Raw genomic sequence first — 13,169 nt, forward strand, 5'->3', positions numbered from 1 at the left:
CTAATAATATTAACTGTAGAATTTGTCACTGATTTGACATCTTCTTGTTACCAAACTTGGTACAACAAACACTACCTCAAATTTTAGGTTCCTGTGGCTTCCTTATTGACTGATTCTGAATTGAATAAATCGCTCAGAGCATTTCTTCAAGTATTTCACAAGGCTAACTCCATCCACCCATCTCATCTGAATTTCTGTCATTCAAGAATTTGGAAATGTTTCTTTATTTCCTTTTATTTTTAAAGCAGCTGTAGTGTTTTGACAGCATTCTTATAAAGAGACTTGTTTTCCTGTTTGTTTAAAACTGGCATTCATACATACAGGAAACATACACACTGCTTCCTATCATGTTTCTGTTGGCAACAATTGTTATCTTTCTAAGAATGTGCCAACTGTCTTTCATAGCAAACAAGCACGCAGACCAGTCCTCAGACTAAACAGATGTCTCACTTCATTTGCACCACAGGATCCCTGTCTTATCCTTCCTTGCTTCACAGTTTTATACTGGGGATGTAACATCTGTAGTCCTAATAATTCTAAAATTATGCAGGCTCTATTTTCTGAGATGGTGAAGACCTTATATATCAACTGTTTGGAAGTGGTTAACTCAAAGAGATTTACATAAAAAGCAGCATGCCTTAAAATGAGCTTCCTATCTTATTAATATGGCACATCACTGGAGCATAAGGTACCATGAATGTATTATCTGTCTATACCGCTTCAAAGCAGCTGCACTTTTAAAAAGTGAGACTGCTTTCAGGACTTTCAAAAAGATACTACATGCATCCCTAACATACTCTAAAACAGCTTCTTTGGATCAGGTCTGACGTACTGCACTATCCTAAAAACAAGTTTTTACAATTTAATATAGTTGAACTTTATGGAACAAAAGCTTAGTGTTTAATGTCTGAAATTACAGGATTTCTCAAGTAGTCCTTGCATTTATTAGGCAGTCTGTCTGTTATAAGAAAAATAGTACATAATAAATTGGCACTTTAGAACCAAAGTTTGCGAAGATTGTAATTGTAGCAGTACTTGGAACACTGCATTTAACCTTTTGACCCCGATTGGTTTTATTCTTTTGTATGTACCTTCCTTTGCTTACTTCTGGGAAGCAAACTACAGATTTACAAACCAATAACAAGAACTAAAGCTGTTACTTTTTTAAAAAAAATTCCATTTATATCCCGCCCTTCTCCGAAGACTCAGGGCGGCTTACAAGCTTAGCAGTAGCCTTCATTCTATGTATATGCCTGCTTATTAGGGCTTTCGCACCCCCCCCCCCCAGTGGCATTATTTATTTATTTTTTATTTTAATTCCATTTATATCCCGCCCTTTACCGAAGACTCAGGGCGGCTTACAAACTTAGCAGTAGCCTTCATTCTATGTATATGCCTGCTTATTAGGGCTTTCACACCCCTCCCAAGCGGCATTATTACAAAGTCATCTTATTGCCCCCAACAATCTGGGTCCTCATTTTACCTACCTCGGAAGGATGGAAGGCTGAGTCAACCTTGAGCCTGGTGGGACTCGAACCTGCACGAATTGCAGGCAGCTGGTGTTACTTAAGGAGTTACTTAAGGAGGCATTAGCCCACTGCTCCACCAAGGACATTCCTGTGAGATCAGCATCTTCCACCAGTTTCAGTGGATTATAGATTTGGATAAGGAAAACTAGCAGGTATAATGCCTTCTCAGCCACAGCTGCTATCCTTCTTTGAGGGTCTTCTCAACTATCACTTTAAAGCTGAAGCTGACAAAATCAGACAATCTATGTGCATATCATGGCTCATGTAATTTGCCCAATCATTGTTGTATACTGCATAGGAAACAGCTATGAATGTTCTTATGTAGGATATGAAATTACATGTCATATTCCTGTGAGCACAAAGTGCAATATTTGCAAGTGGAACTATCTCTCTAGACCATTCTTTCCACTGCATTTCCTATCCATGTAGCTATTAGCCTATGGACCATCATGACAGCCATGATGGAAAAATGAGCCATTGGTTAGAAGTGCTTGCTGGAATGTTGCCATTAATCTGAGACATGACACTTCTCATCAGGATATGCCAAGAACAGATCTTGCATATCATGTTGTAAGGATAATACCAGCCTCTAACATATTTAGAAAAGGAATACATACCTATTTTATGTTTAATGTATGCTTTCTTCAGAGAATACAAAGCAACACATAATTCTTTTCTTCATCTCTCTTTCTCTCACCATATCTTCATTCTTTGAACTAAGCAATTTGACTAGACCAAACTAATAGGCATGTATTCCATTACATATGTACTCTAGGGAATAGAATGTTCTATGACAATACAAAGCTAAGATTTCTCCACTGCCCCAAATCCATTTATACTACTCATAATAAAAGCTTAATGATTTACATAAAGTAATGAATTTTCAGAAAGTTTGTTCACATGACCAGTACTCAACCATATCTCTTGTAATGTTAATTAAAAAAATTCTGCACTATGGAGATTTTCTGAATATGAAAGAAACACAACCATATTGGACAGCAGTTTTTTTTAAAAAATGAAATTACTGTAATATAGTGTTAGTAACACACATACACATATTGGAATGCTGCACTGTCTGGTATGAATGAATTAATCTCATTTCCTTATGCATCTCAGAAAAGAGTATTTATCCTTGTATAATGTTTAGACATTTTTAAAACAATCATCAATAAAGAAGGTTTTCAGGATCTCTTTAATGGGGTAAATAATAGTATTATTATACTTTCAAGCACTTAATTTTGATCCTTGGCAATTTGTTGAAGTCATCAAGTGGGACTGAGTACCTCTTAAACCTGAAATCATAACTAGGCATTAAGTAAAATTAAATATTTGAATATAGTGTTCTACGCAAAGTAGATGAGAGCCAGTTTGATGTGGTGATTAAAGGCACTTGAGCTAGAAACCACAGAATATTGTTTAGTGTCTTAGGCATGAAGTCAATGTGTGACTTTGGGCTGAAAAAGTGTTTCCAAGAAAACCTAAATGGACACAAATCTTTGTAATCACCACTCTAGGAATCAAACTGACATGAAATTGTGCACCCTGCCAAGGTATAGTGTAGTATAGAGCCTGTAACCTGGGCTTTTTTGTTTTGTAGTTATATATAATTTTTTGGATGGAGCAGTGGGCTGATGCCTCCTTAAGTAACACCAGCTGCCTGCAATTAGTGCAGGTTCGCATCCCACCAGGCTCAAGGTTGACTCAGCCTTCCATCCTTCCGAGGTAGGTAAAATGAGGACCCAGATTGTTGGGGGCAATTAAGCTGACTTTGTAATAATGCCGCTTGGGGTTTGTGTGAAAGCCCTAACAAGCAGGCATATACATAGAATGAAGGCTACTGCTAAGCTTGTAAGCCGCCCTGAGTCTTCGGAGAAGGGCGGGATATAAATGGAATAAAAATAAATAAAAATAAAAATAAATCTAATGAATGTGTATCAAAATAAGTATTTTTACTGAATGTATCTCTCCATAATCGGGCAGCATTAACTAACCAGATACCTTACAGGATTACTTAAAAATGATGCATAACATCCCAGAGTTCCTAAAAAGAAATCTTGGGTAAAAAAAAGGTTCCTGTTACTCAACATCCTAATGGTAATATATATTTTTAAAAAGGTTTTACTCATCATTTCTGGCAGTCTAAAGCCTTTCATTTGGTTAATTTGCTCTTTTTCTTCTAATCTGATAGATTCATTTTTTAAAAGACACCTGATCTCTTTTTGTTGATAAGAACTGGAGTTTTATTAATTTAGTGGTTATAGGCCAAAATGTGTTATTTTATGCAGCTTAACTCTTCCTTCCTTCCTTCCTTCCTTCCTTCCTTCCTTCCTTCCTTCCTTCCTTCCTTCCTTCCTTCCTTCCTTCCTTCCTTCCTTCCTTCCTTCTGAAACCAGACAAACCACAAGCAGGTTTTTAATGATGGGGGCTTGAAGAACAAAACAAGTAAAATTGCTCAATTCACATCATGCAGTAGGGAACAGATCTTTTGGAGTATAGGTGAGAAAAGAGGACATGAACTCTTGGACTTGCTGAAAGTTAATATATTTTTTTAATTTCTTTTATATATAATTGAACTGAGTTCACTAGGATAGAACATCTTCTGTGAGAATAATATGCTGGATAAAATATTGTCTCTACATGTAATAAAAAATCCATAAAAGAATATATAATCTTAGTCAACTATTCATTTTCCTGAAGTAACATTTTAAATGATGAAGGATAGCAAGTGTTTATTGGACCCGTGCCCTTCCTGGCTGGTTTATGCGGCTCGGGAGGGGACACGAGGCTGGCTCCAGGTGGTGATATCTGCTTCCTTGAGTGAGGGTAGTTTCCCCGCCGCCTTGAAGGAGGTGGTGGTGAGACCTCTCCTCAAGAAGCCTGCCTTGGACCCAGCTGTATTAAACAACTTTCGTCCGGTCTCCAACCTTCGCTTTCTTGCGAAGGTTGTTGAGAGCATGGTGGCGCATCAGCTCTCTTTGGTCCTGGAGGAAGCTGACTATCTGGACCCGTACCAATCGGGTTTCAGGCCCGGGCACAGCATGGAGACGGCATTGGTTGCTCTGGTGAATGATCTCTGGAGGGCTCGGGACAGGGGTTGTTCTTCTGTCCTAGTCCTATTAGACCTCTCAGCGGCTTTTGATACCATCGACCATGGTATCCTGCTGTGGCGTCTCAGGGGATTGGGAGTGGGAGGACCCTTCAGTGGTTCTCCTCCTACCTCCTGGGACGCTCGCAGTCGGTGTTGGCAGGGGGACAGAGGTCGACCTCGAGGCCTCTCGTTTGCGGAGTTCCTCAGGGGTCGGTCTTCTCGCCTCTCCTGTTCAACATCTATATGAAGCCTCTGGGTGAGATCATTCGTGGTTTTGGAGTTGGGTATCATCAGTATGCTGATGATACCCAGATTTTCATTTCGACCCCAAACCACCCCAGTGATGTCCTCGACGTGATGTCCCATTGCCTGGAGGCGGTCCGAGTCTGGATGGGGAGGAACAGGCTTCGGCTCAACCCTGACAAGACTGAGTGGCTGTGCATGCCGGCATCTCGGGAAACTCAGATCATTCCATCTCGTACTATGGGGGGTGAGTTATTACCCCCCGTAGATAGGGCTCACAACTTGGGAGTCCTCCTAGATTCACAGCTTTCTTTAGAAGATCATATAGTAACGGTGACTAGGGGGACCTTTGCCCAGGTTCGCCTGGTGCACCAGTTGTGGCCCTATCTAGACTGGGATGCCTTGCGTACAGTCACTCATGTGCTCGTGACCTCTCGATTAGACTACTGCAATGCTCTCTACATGGGGCTGCCCTTGAGGACCACTCGGAGGCTCCAACTGGTACAGAATGCAGCCGCGAGAGTTGTGTTGGGAGTTTCCCGACACTCCCATGTCACACCTTTGCTCCGCGAGCTGCATTGGCTTCCAGTTGCCTTCCGGGTGAGATTCAAGGTGCTGGTAATGACCTATAAAGCCCTACATGGCATGGGTCCGGAGTACCTTAGGGAGCACCTGCGGCCAGCATCAACTTCCCTCCGCCCAGTGCGCTCCCACAGAGAGGGCCTCCTCAGGGTGCCACCGGTCAGAGAATGCCGACTGATGGCCCCCAGGGGGAGGACGTTCTCTGTGGGCGCACCACGACAAGGCAGTAATCCATGAAGGGGATTGTGTTTAGTAACCCAGAATTCCAATAATACTAAAATCACATTGGCTGCAGTTGAAATATACCTGATTCTCCTTGTACCAGGAGAAAACTCTTTCAGCCCAAATATTTCGGGATATCACTTCACAGTATTCACATTCAAATATCTGTGACTATGTGGAGATGAGCGAAAGCAAACTGAAATTCTCTCAGAGATTGCTGGGATCTGTTGTTCAATGTTTCTATATGAAAGAGTAACCCAACTAGTCTTCAAGAGATACTGATTAAGCAGAAAATGTGATTTTTATGGCTGGATTGTCACTAATCTGTTCTTGTTTGAAGAGCATGATAGATTTATTTCATTGAGTGTTGACACTTGAAAATAAATGGAGAAAAGCTTATCCTTGTATCAGGGTCACAACTGGGTTATCAAATTAGAGTTATTCCATTTGTTGGTGCTGTTTACTTTATGTAAATATCTTGATGTAATCCATTTTAATGGATCCTGCCATTCCTGTTTCTGTCACTCAGTATATTTTCATGCGCATAAGTTTCATGGTAAGGAACAAATAGACAGATTGTCAGATGTGCTGAAGGATGCAGAAGCAAAGCTCCAGAATAATTTTTAACAGAGATGCCAAACTGTCAAAATGTAGATCAGAAAACAGTCTTCCTGACAGAGAGTGCCTGCTGCTTAGTTTTTTTTTCCCCATCAGGTCTGTCTGATATGTCAAGTAATTCTGAAGTTTACATGTCCAATTTTTATTCCTTTTGACTTTTTATTCCTTGTGACTATATTTATATTGTTATTTAAAGTGTTCCTTGAGTTTTACAAATTATATAGAATAACATAAAACAAGAGATAAGTTTAATTAGATTTGGCTTTCTTTCTTTCTTTCTTTCTTTCTTTCTTTCTTTCTTTCTTTCTTTCTTTCTTTCTTTCTTTCTTTCTTTCTTTCTTTCTTTCCCTTTTTATGAGGTATTTATATTATAATTTCCATTGAAAGATTTTAATAAATGTTCAGATGGTTGTTGATTGCTGATTTTGTTTTGTTTGTTTCAAAAATAAGCACCTGCATATTTGTAGGCGTTTTTTTAGGGACAAAGGAAAGAATATATTCAATTTGGAAAGCTGTCTAATCTCTGACTATACAGCACAGCTTTTGCTGATAAGATAAAAAAAAATCTGTCCTTCCCTGGAGACCACCACCATTTGTATCAAAGCTGTGTCAGTTGTGGCAGGACTTGATAACAGTTGGCTAGAGACATGACCACACAGTAACAGAAAAATAAGGACCAGGCAGCTTGAGTCATAAATCTTCTGAAAGCCTATTCGTCCAGTAGGACTACGGATCTGTTTCTGTCATAGTTAAGGGAAACAGCATTGTCCCCTGGCCTTTTAAACGTCTGAAGTTCAGGCACCAATGATATCATTAAGGAGACCTTCAGAAGCTTTTATTGAGACATTTCTTTCTTATTTATTCCATTGTTTGTTTTATCTTAGCATTCCATATTGCATTTAAAAATATAATTCAAAAGAAAGCTTAGAATTTAATCAGTTTTATAATACTGATGAAATTGTCAAGAAATCTATTGTCTTTTGGAAAAGAGGTGAAAACGAGACAAAAACATCAAGGTGAAATAAATTGTCTTGGACACTTCCACATGGTCACTGTTTCTACTGCTAAACCCTGTTGACACATTTTAAAACTGAAATTTCCCTTAGTATTGCCATTCCTGAAGTATTAATAACATTGCATGAGAAAATACAGCTGAGCAAAAGGCAAGCACAAGAAATGGCTAGCATCTTACCCTTTTGCCCATGTCCAGGTTTGTCATATGAGGTTTGTTGGAAACCTGCCGAACTACCAAGTCATTCTCTTGTCTGACAACTTAAGATGTTAGTATGAAATATAGTAACTTAGTGTCTTAGCAGGGAAATGGGACAGCCTAAGAACTGGAAGGCAGAGTTCTTGCCAATGAAAAACAGGTCCACCCTTAATTCTGGAAAGCCAACTTTAAATATGAATGTATTAAGTATGTTTCTTGCTGAAGCACAGCTGAATTGGAAGTAAATTGGCTCTTGTGCTCAAAAGAGGTGACAGCCTATGGTATTGAGGTGGGGAATGAAGAAAATAATAGATGTTACATGTGAACTGCCTTTAGTTCTGTGTTTAGATATTTCTAAATGTTGGTCATTATGATTGGTACTTCTGTTGATTAGACTAGACTAAAACCAGAAAGAATCTCAAAAAATAAAAAATCATTTTTATATGTATAATGCAGAAAGCTTTTTGATTAATAACAGACAGCATCCCTGTACCTCTTGATTCTAAATTCATTTCAAATTTAAATACTTGGACTACTTCTATATTGTCTCCATGATCTCTGTCCCAAGTGCCACATAAGATATGTAATCAATATAATCAATAATCAAACAGCAAGTAAAATAACTTGTTTCGCTACATCGGATACAGTTTTATTGTTGCTTAAAATTCATTTTTAAGAAAAACGGGACTTCATAACCTTTTGTCTAGGCAAATGGGACAGAAGGATTCTATATCATTTTTTTTTATATTACTGATGATTCCACTTGCCTGATAGTGGCAGAGAGTGTGAGAAGGGTGCCAGCAAAAACTTTGAAGACCTGGCTATTTAATATGAGGGAAGGGAAACATTTAGATCATATAAAATTGTTGTGAGTAGAATCCACAATGCCATCATTTCTGGCCTGACACCAGTACACCAGTGATTCAAAAGACATACATAATTTTCACCTTTTATATGATGATATCATACTTCATAACATGTTACTTCTCCATTTGCCCCTCCATGTGGATGCACAAGTGTCAGTTATAAGATTTAATGTTTTTCTTGGCATTGGTTTTTCCTGTTATTTCTTCAATTTCTGTAGGCAGAAGATAGAGTAACAGTGGAAAGGACACACAGAAATCATTGGAAAAAAATGATTTGAAATAATGCTTGATTTAGAGGAAATAGGTTTCATCTCACCAACCTATTATCTTATGTGTGTGTGATATCATTTAATCCTTCTTCACAGCATAGATGCTTTTGCTAGTTTCACTTTCCTGATGTAATCAGCAGATATAATTCATCAATTAAACTATACTGCTGATGTCACTCAACAATATTTCATTATTTTCCCTTGCCAGCAGAATTTGAAAGACTTCATTAAGATACTTGTACTAATAGAGAGTTGGAATAAGGCCATAAAATCAGCATAACAAGAAAGGAGGAGCCATCAAAGCCCTGGGCTTTAAATATAATTTAGTGCAGAAATACTATTTTAATAATCTGCCGGTCATGCCAATATGCCTAAAGCTAGAACTGCTCTGAGTTGTATTATTTGATATGTTCAAGATATATATATGTTCTAAAAATGTAAACATTCGAACATCATTCAATACTTTGACTTCTTCTGCGAACATTTTCTGACATTTCCCAATCTCTTTATTGACAGCTCCTTCTCAAATTACTTTGATCCAAGCTAAGGAAATAACAAGGCACAGTGTGGCATTGGCTTGGCTGGAACCTGACCGGCCAAATGGAGTCATCTTGGAATATGAAGTCAAATATTACGAAAAGGTATTATTATTATTAATTATGGATAAATGACATTTCAGTATAATGTTTGAATGCTGAGTCAAATAAACATACAGTAATCATCACATAAATGGACTTTATTAGAAAAAAATGTTTTTATAATCATACCCATTTTGACAATTGAACTGTCAAAAGAAGTTGACTAAGAAGTTGAATTGAATAACAACTTGCATATATATTTTTTTTTCTTACTGGGTAATAGTGGTGGCATTTTTTCTTTTTCTAGGAACTCTCTGATCATAATGAGGCTATTTGTAGTGAAAATCAATAGAACATAGAAGCAGTGCAACATTAGCCTTAAAACAGAGATAGATGTGTAATAATGAAGAATATAACACAGTAATAATAATGGACTCTGTATGAGCTGATAGCTTTTGCCCAGAATGATAGTGGGGGTTTAATAAATTTTAATAGGAAACAAGGAAAAGAAAATTACATTCTTCACCTCTTCCAAATTGTGCAGAATTGTTATTTCTATAATATAATTTGTTGCTCCTCCATTTCAGAACTATAAAAAGATCTATTTCCTCTCAAGGTTGTCTGCAAAGTGAACAATTACTTTTTTCTTCTGTCTCTCTCTCTCTTTCCATTTCTTTTAATATAATCACTTTATTTCCTTTCCTAATTGTATCAAAAATGAGTTGTAGATTTTTCCTGGAACAAGATTATAGTATTTTTTTTCTTGATGTATTTACCAGCAGAAAAGCAGAAAATAGTTGGAGAAGATTGGCAGCCATCCCTTCAATTATTTTAGGACTTATAGTTCTAAACTTCAAAGAAAAAAGGAGAATGTGTGAAAAGACTACTAGAAATAAAACATTGTTAGTTCATCAGGAAGAGGATGACAACTACTTTGTTATTTTACCAAAAAATTCTTTCTTACCTTTTCCCCCAGCAGAGTTTAAATTATAGATATTCTCTTTGCTTTTTCAGACAAGAAAAATCCTCTGACAAAATTTAAAAGTCCATAACACTCATGTCATTAAAGCTAATAATAGAAACACTAAAAGAAAAATCACATTCATTATCTAAATGTGACTATATTTCCTAATAAGTAAAATACAAAGATCCAAGACCTTCAGGAGACCTCCTTATTCACTTTCCTCCTCCTTTTTATGTTTCTTTCTTTTTGCTAGGACCAAAATGAGCGTAGCTATCGCATTGTGAAAACAGCAACCAGAAATACTGATATCAAGGGTTTGAATCCTTTGACTTCATATGTCTTTCATGTGCGAGCAAGGACAGCAGCTGGATATGGAGACTTCAGTGGACCGTTTGAATTCACAACCAATACAGGTAATAACAATAGATCTCTCACTGGGGTAATGGAGGCATTTTCCCTTGTCACTATTTCAAAAGCCTATTGTATGGACTTGAGTTGAATGTGAATGATTTGTTGGTGATGGTTTGGAATTCATTACCAAGCTTTAACTAAGAAATCAAAAGGATTCTGTGTTCATGTATTTTTGTTGTTTTTTATTGCTTTTACCAAGAGTCCAATTGGAAGTGTGCTCTTTTGTGTGTGCCTGAAATGCAAGGATGTTGTCTCCTTTACTCTGTCCACATTATATTCACAAACCTTTTCCAGCAATGGAAAAAAGAGAAAAAAGAAGCATGTCACTAACATTACCAAAGATGGAAAGATAGGGCTTTAATTTCAACATCCTTGTATCTACTTTTTTTGTGAAAAGAGTAATAGGTTGTTGGATTATATTGAGTCATTTGTGTTTGGAAGTTTTCAGGATTTAAAACTTCCAAACACAAGTATAAACTTGAGTTCCTAGATTTAGAATGCCAAAAGGAAATTATCAAAAAGAGAGGAAATAAAATAATAGCATAACCCCTCTACTTACATTCATTGTTATCTTTATATTACAGGCAAACTGTTTTCAATATTTTAAAGAAACATATATTATTTTTGCTGTTCAGTTTATTAATTAATGGTAGATTTGCAAAGTATACTAAATGTCAGGCTCCATAGACAATTATAAATTATATTAAATGTAACAATTGGTTTCCTTTTTCTTCTAAATATTTCTGTACTTGACATGAAACTTTTGAATATTCCTGACTGCACAGTTCCCTAAAACAATAGTAATGAGTCATTTATGAATTGTCAGTCCAATCAGTTTGCATACATGTTGGATAGATGAGGGTGTTGACTTGTTCTTGACTTCAATATACTTTGGCCTTTGTTGTATAGCACATTTAGGAATGAGAAAATATGAAACCCTAGAGGACTTTTTCCCCATGAAGTAATCATTCTAGATGGGCCAGTAGCTAACAGCTTTGAATCTTCACCTCCTTTCTATTCTAGTTCATTTGTCAGCAATCAGGCAATCAAGTCCAATTGCCATTCTGCTGCCTTTCTGCCAAGGAGGAAAACTTTGTTCAGTATAATTAGGGACTATTTTAGATCTAGCTATTATTTTCTCTTCTCCAATTCATTTCAAAATAAAATGTCAATATTGTGCACGTGTGTGTCTGTTGGACAAATGTTGAAAAAACATGTTTGCTTCTTGAAATAACAGGAGAGATTGGATGTTTAATTTTCATTGCATGAAGAAATTTTAATCAGTTCAGGTTGTGCTGTTCAGTGTTAACAACCCTCAGGCAGAGCATGTGAAAATGTGAAGTACTCTATGCCGCTGAAGACAGTGGAAAACATCTTGTTCTGTTTGAATCTTCCTCTTGCTCATAGTCAAGGAATGAGCATCTGGTCCATTTTAAATCAAATGAAATGGGAAGCAGCTCAGCAGGCACTAAATCAGCCATTATATTCTCAAGAGTAAAAGTGAAGGGAGAAAACCGAAGAGTTTTCCCAAAATTCATTGTGGAGCATAATGTCTTTTTACTAATTAGGGCTCTCCTGGAAAAGAATTAAGAATGAATACCTACTGAAAAGGTGACAGAATAATTCTAGACAAAGTAATGAACTGCCTTTATTTTCACATAAACTGCTCACACCTCACTCTCTGATCCTGTGCTATTCTTATCTGTGGCATAATTGCTGCAGAATCTTAACAAATATTGTGTGTGTTTTTTTCTAGTTCCTTCTCCCATCATTGGGGAAGGCACCAATCCCACCGTCCTTCTGGTCTCAGTGGCTGGCAGTGTTGTCCTCGTGGTCATTCTCATTGCTGCCTTTGTCATCAGTAGGAGGTAAGGGTTTAAGCTCCCCTTCTTTCTCCTTTTCTTTCATGAGGGAGCTTTTTGCCTCCTTGAAACAAAGCTAAATTCTTTGATTAGCATCATAAACACTGCATTTGCATCACAAGACTTCTCCTGTGTTGCTTTGATCTTCTCAGCATCAGTACCACAGCAGCATGTAATGTAATGGTAATTGTTCTAGAATTATTTGCTGTTCAGATGCAAAACCAATTCTTGCTATGGGGGTGGTGGTGGGAGGTTTTAAGATGCAAGCCAGCAACAAGATCTGAAGAGAGACTGTAATTTGATGTAGAATTTAATGAATGCATTATTCTGGGTTGATGAGTTCTGTGCTAAGAGTGCCAAGCCAGAGAAGGCGTTCTGGGGAGATGAAATGAAACAAGCTCCTGTATACCCAGTAAAAAGAATGCCTTTTTTGATTTTCTAATCACCTCTGCATTTGGCCACATCAGCTGTTGTTTGCTGTGAGGAACACAATAGAAGACACTTATATATTCCATAGTGGGTAAACCAGCTAGGTTAAATTAAAGGTCTAGGAAAAGAAAGCTTTTACTCTTACTTCCACAGGTGAAAGGTTTTTTTGTTTGCTTATTCAGAGCATAAATTATATTGCTTTCTTCTTGGACAAAGCAAGAAGGGAAAATATTAGATAAATTTAAAAAAAATATTTCTTTGAAATAAGGCTCATTTGGAACTCAGTACCATCTGTACG

At 37.3% G+C, this 13,169-nt stretch overlaps 1 protein-coding gene across 1 annotated transcript in view; it reads left to right on the forward strand.

Annotated features, from left to right (window-relative positions):
• EPHA4 (EPH receptor A4) overlaps positions 1-13,169 on the forward strand; it is a gene marked incomplete at its 5' end in the record, with an annotated part of 172,782 nt that overhangs the window by 116,259 nt on the left and 43,354 nt on the right. The window contains 3 exons of the mRNA XM_083364988.1: positions 9,144-9,268; positions 10,423-10,582; positions 12,337-12,448. Coding sequence (XP_083221114.1) covers positions 9,144-9,268; positions 10,423-10,582; positions 12,337-12,448 — 397 coding nt within the window. The remainder of the gene's footprint in view (positions 1-9,143; positions 9,269-10,422; positions 10,583-12,336; positions 12,449-13,169) is intronic.

The sequence above is a fragment of the Vipera ursinii genome (genome assembly GCF_947247035.1).
Source record: "Vipera ursinii genome assembly, chromosome: 5".
NCBI classification, from domain to species: domain Eukaryota; kingdom Metazoa; phylum Chordata; class Lepidosauria; order Squamata; family Viperidae; genus Vipera; species Vipera ursinii.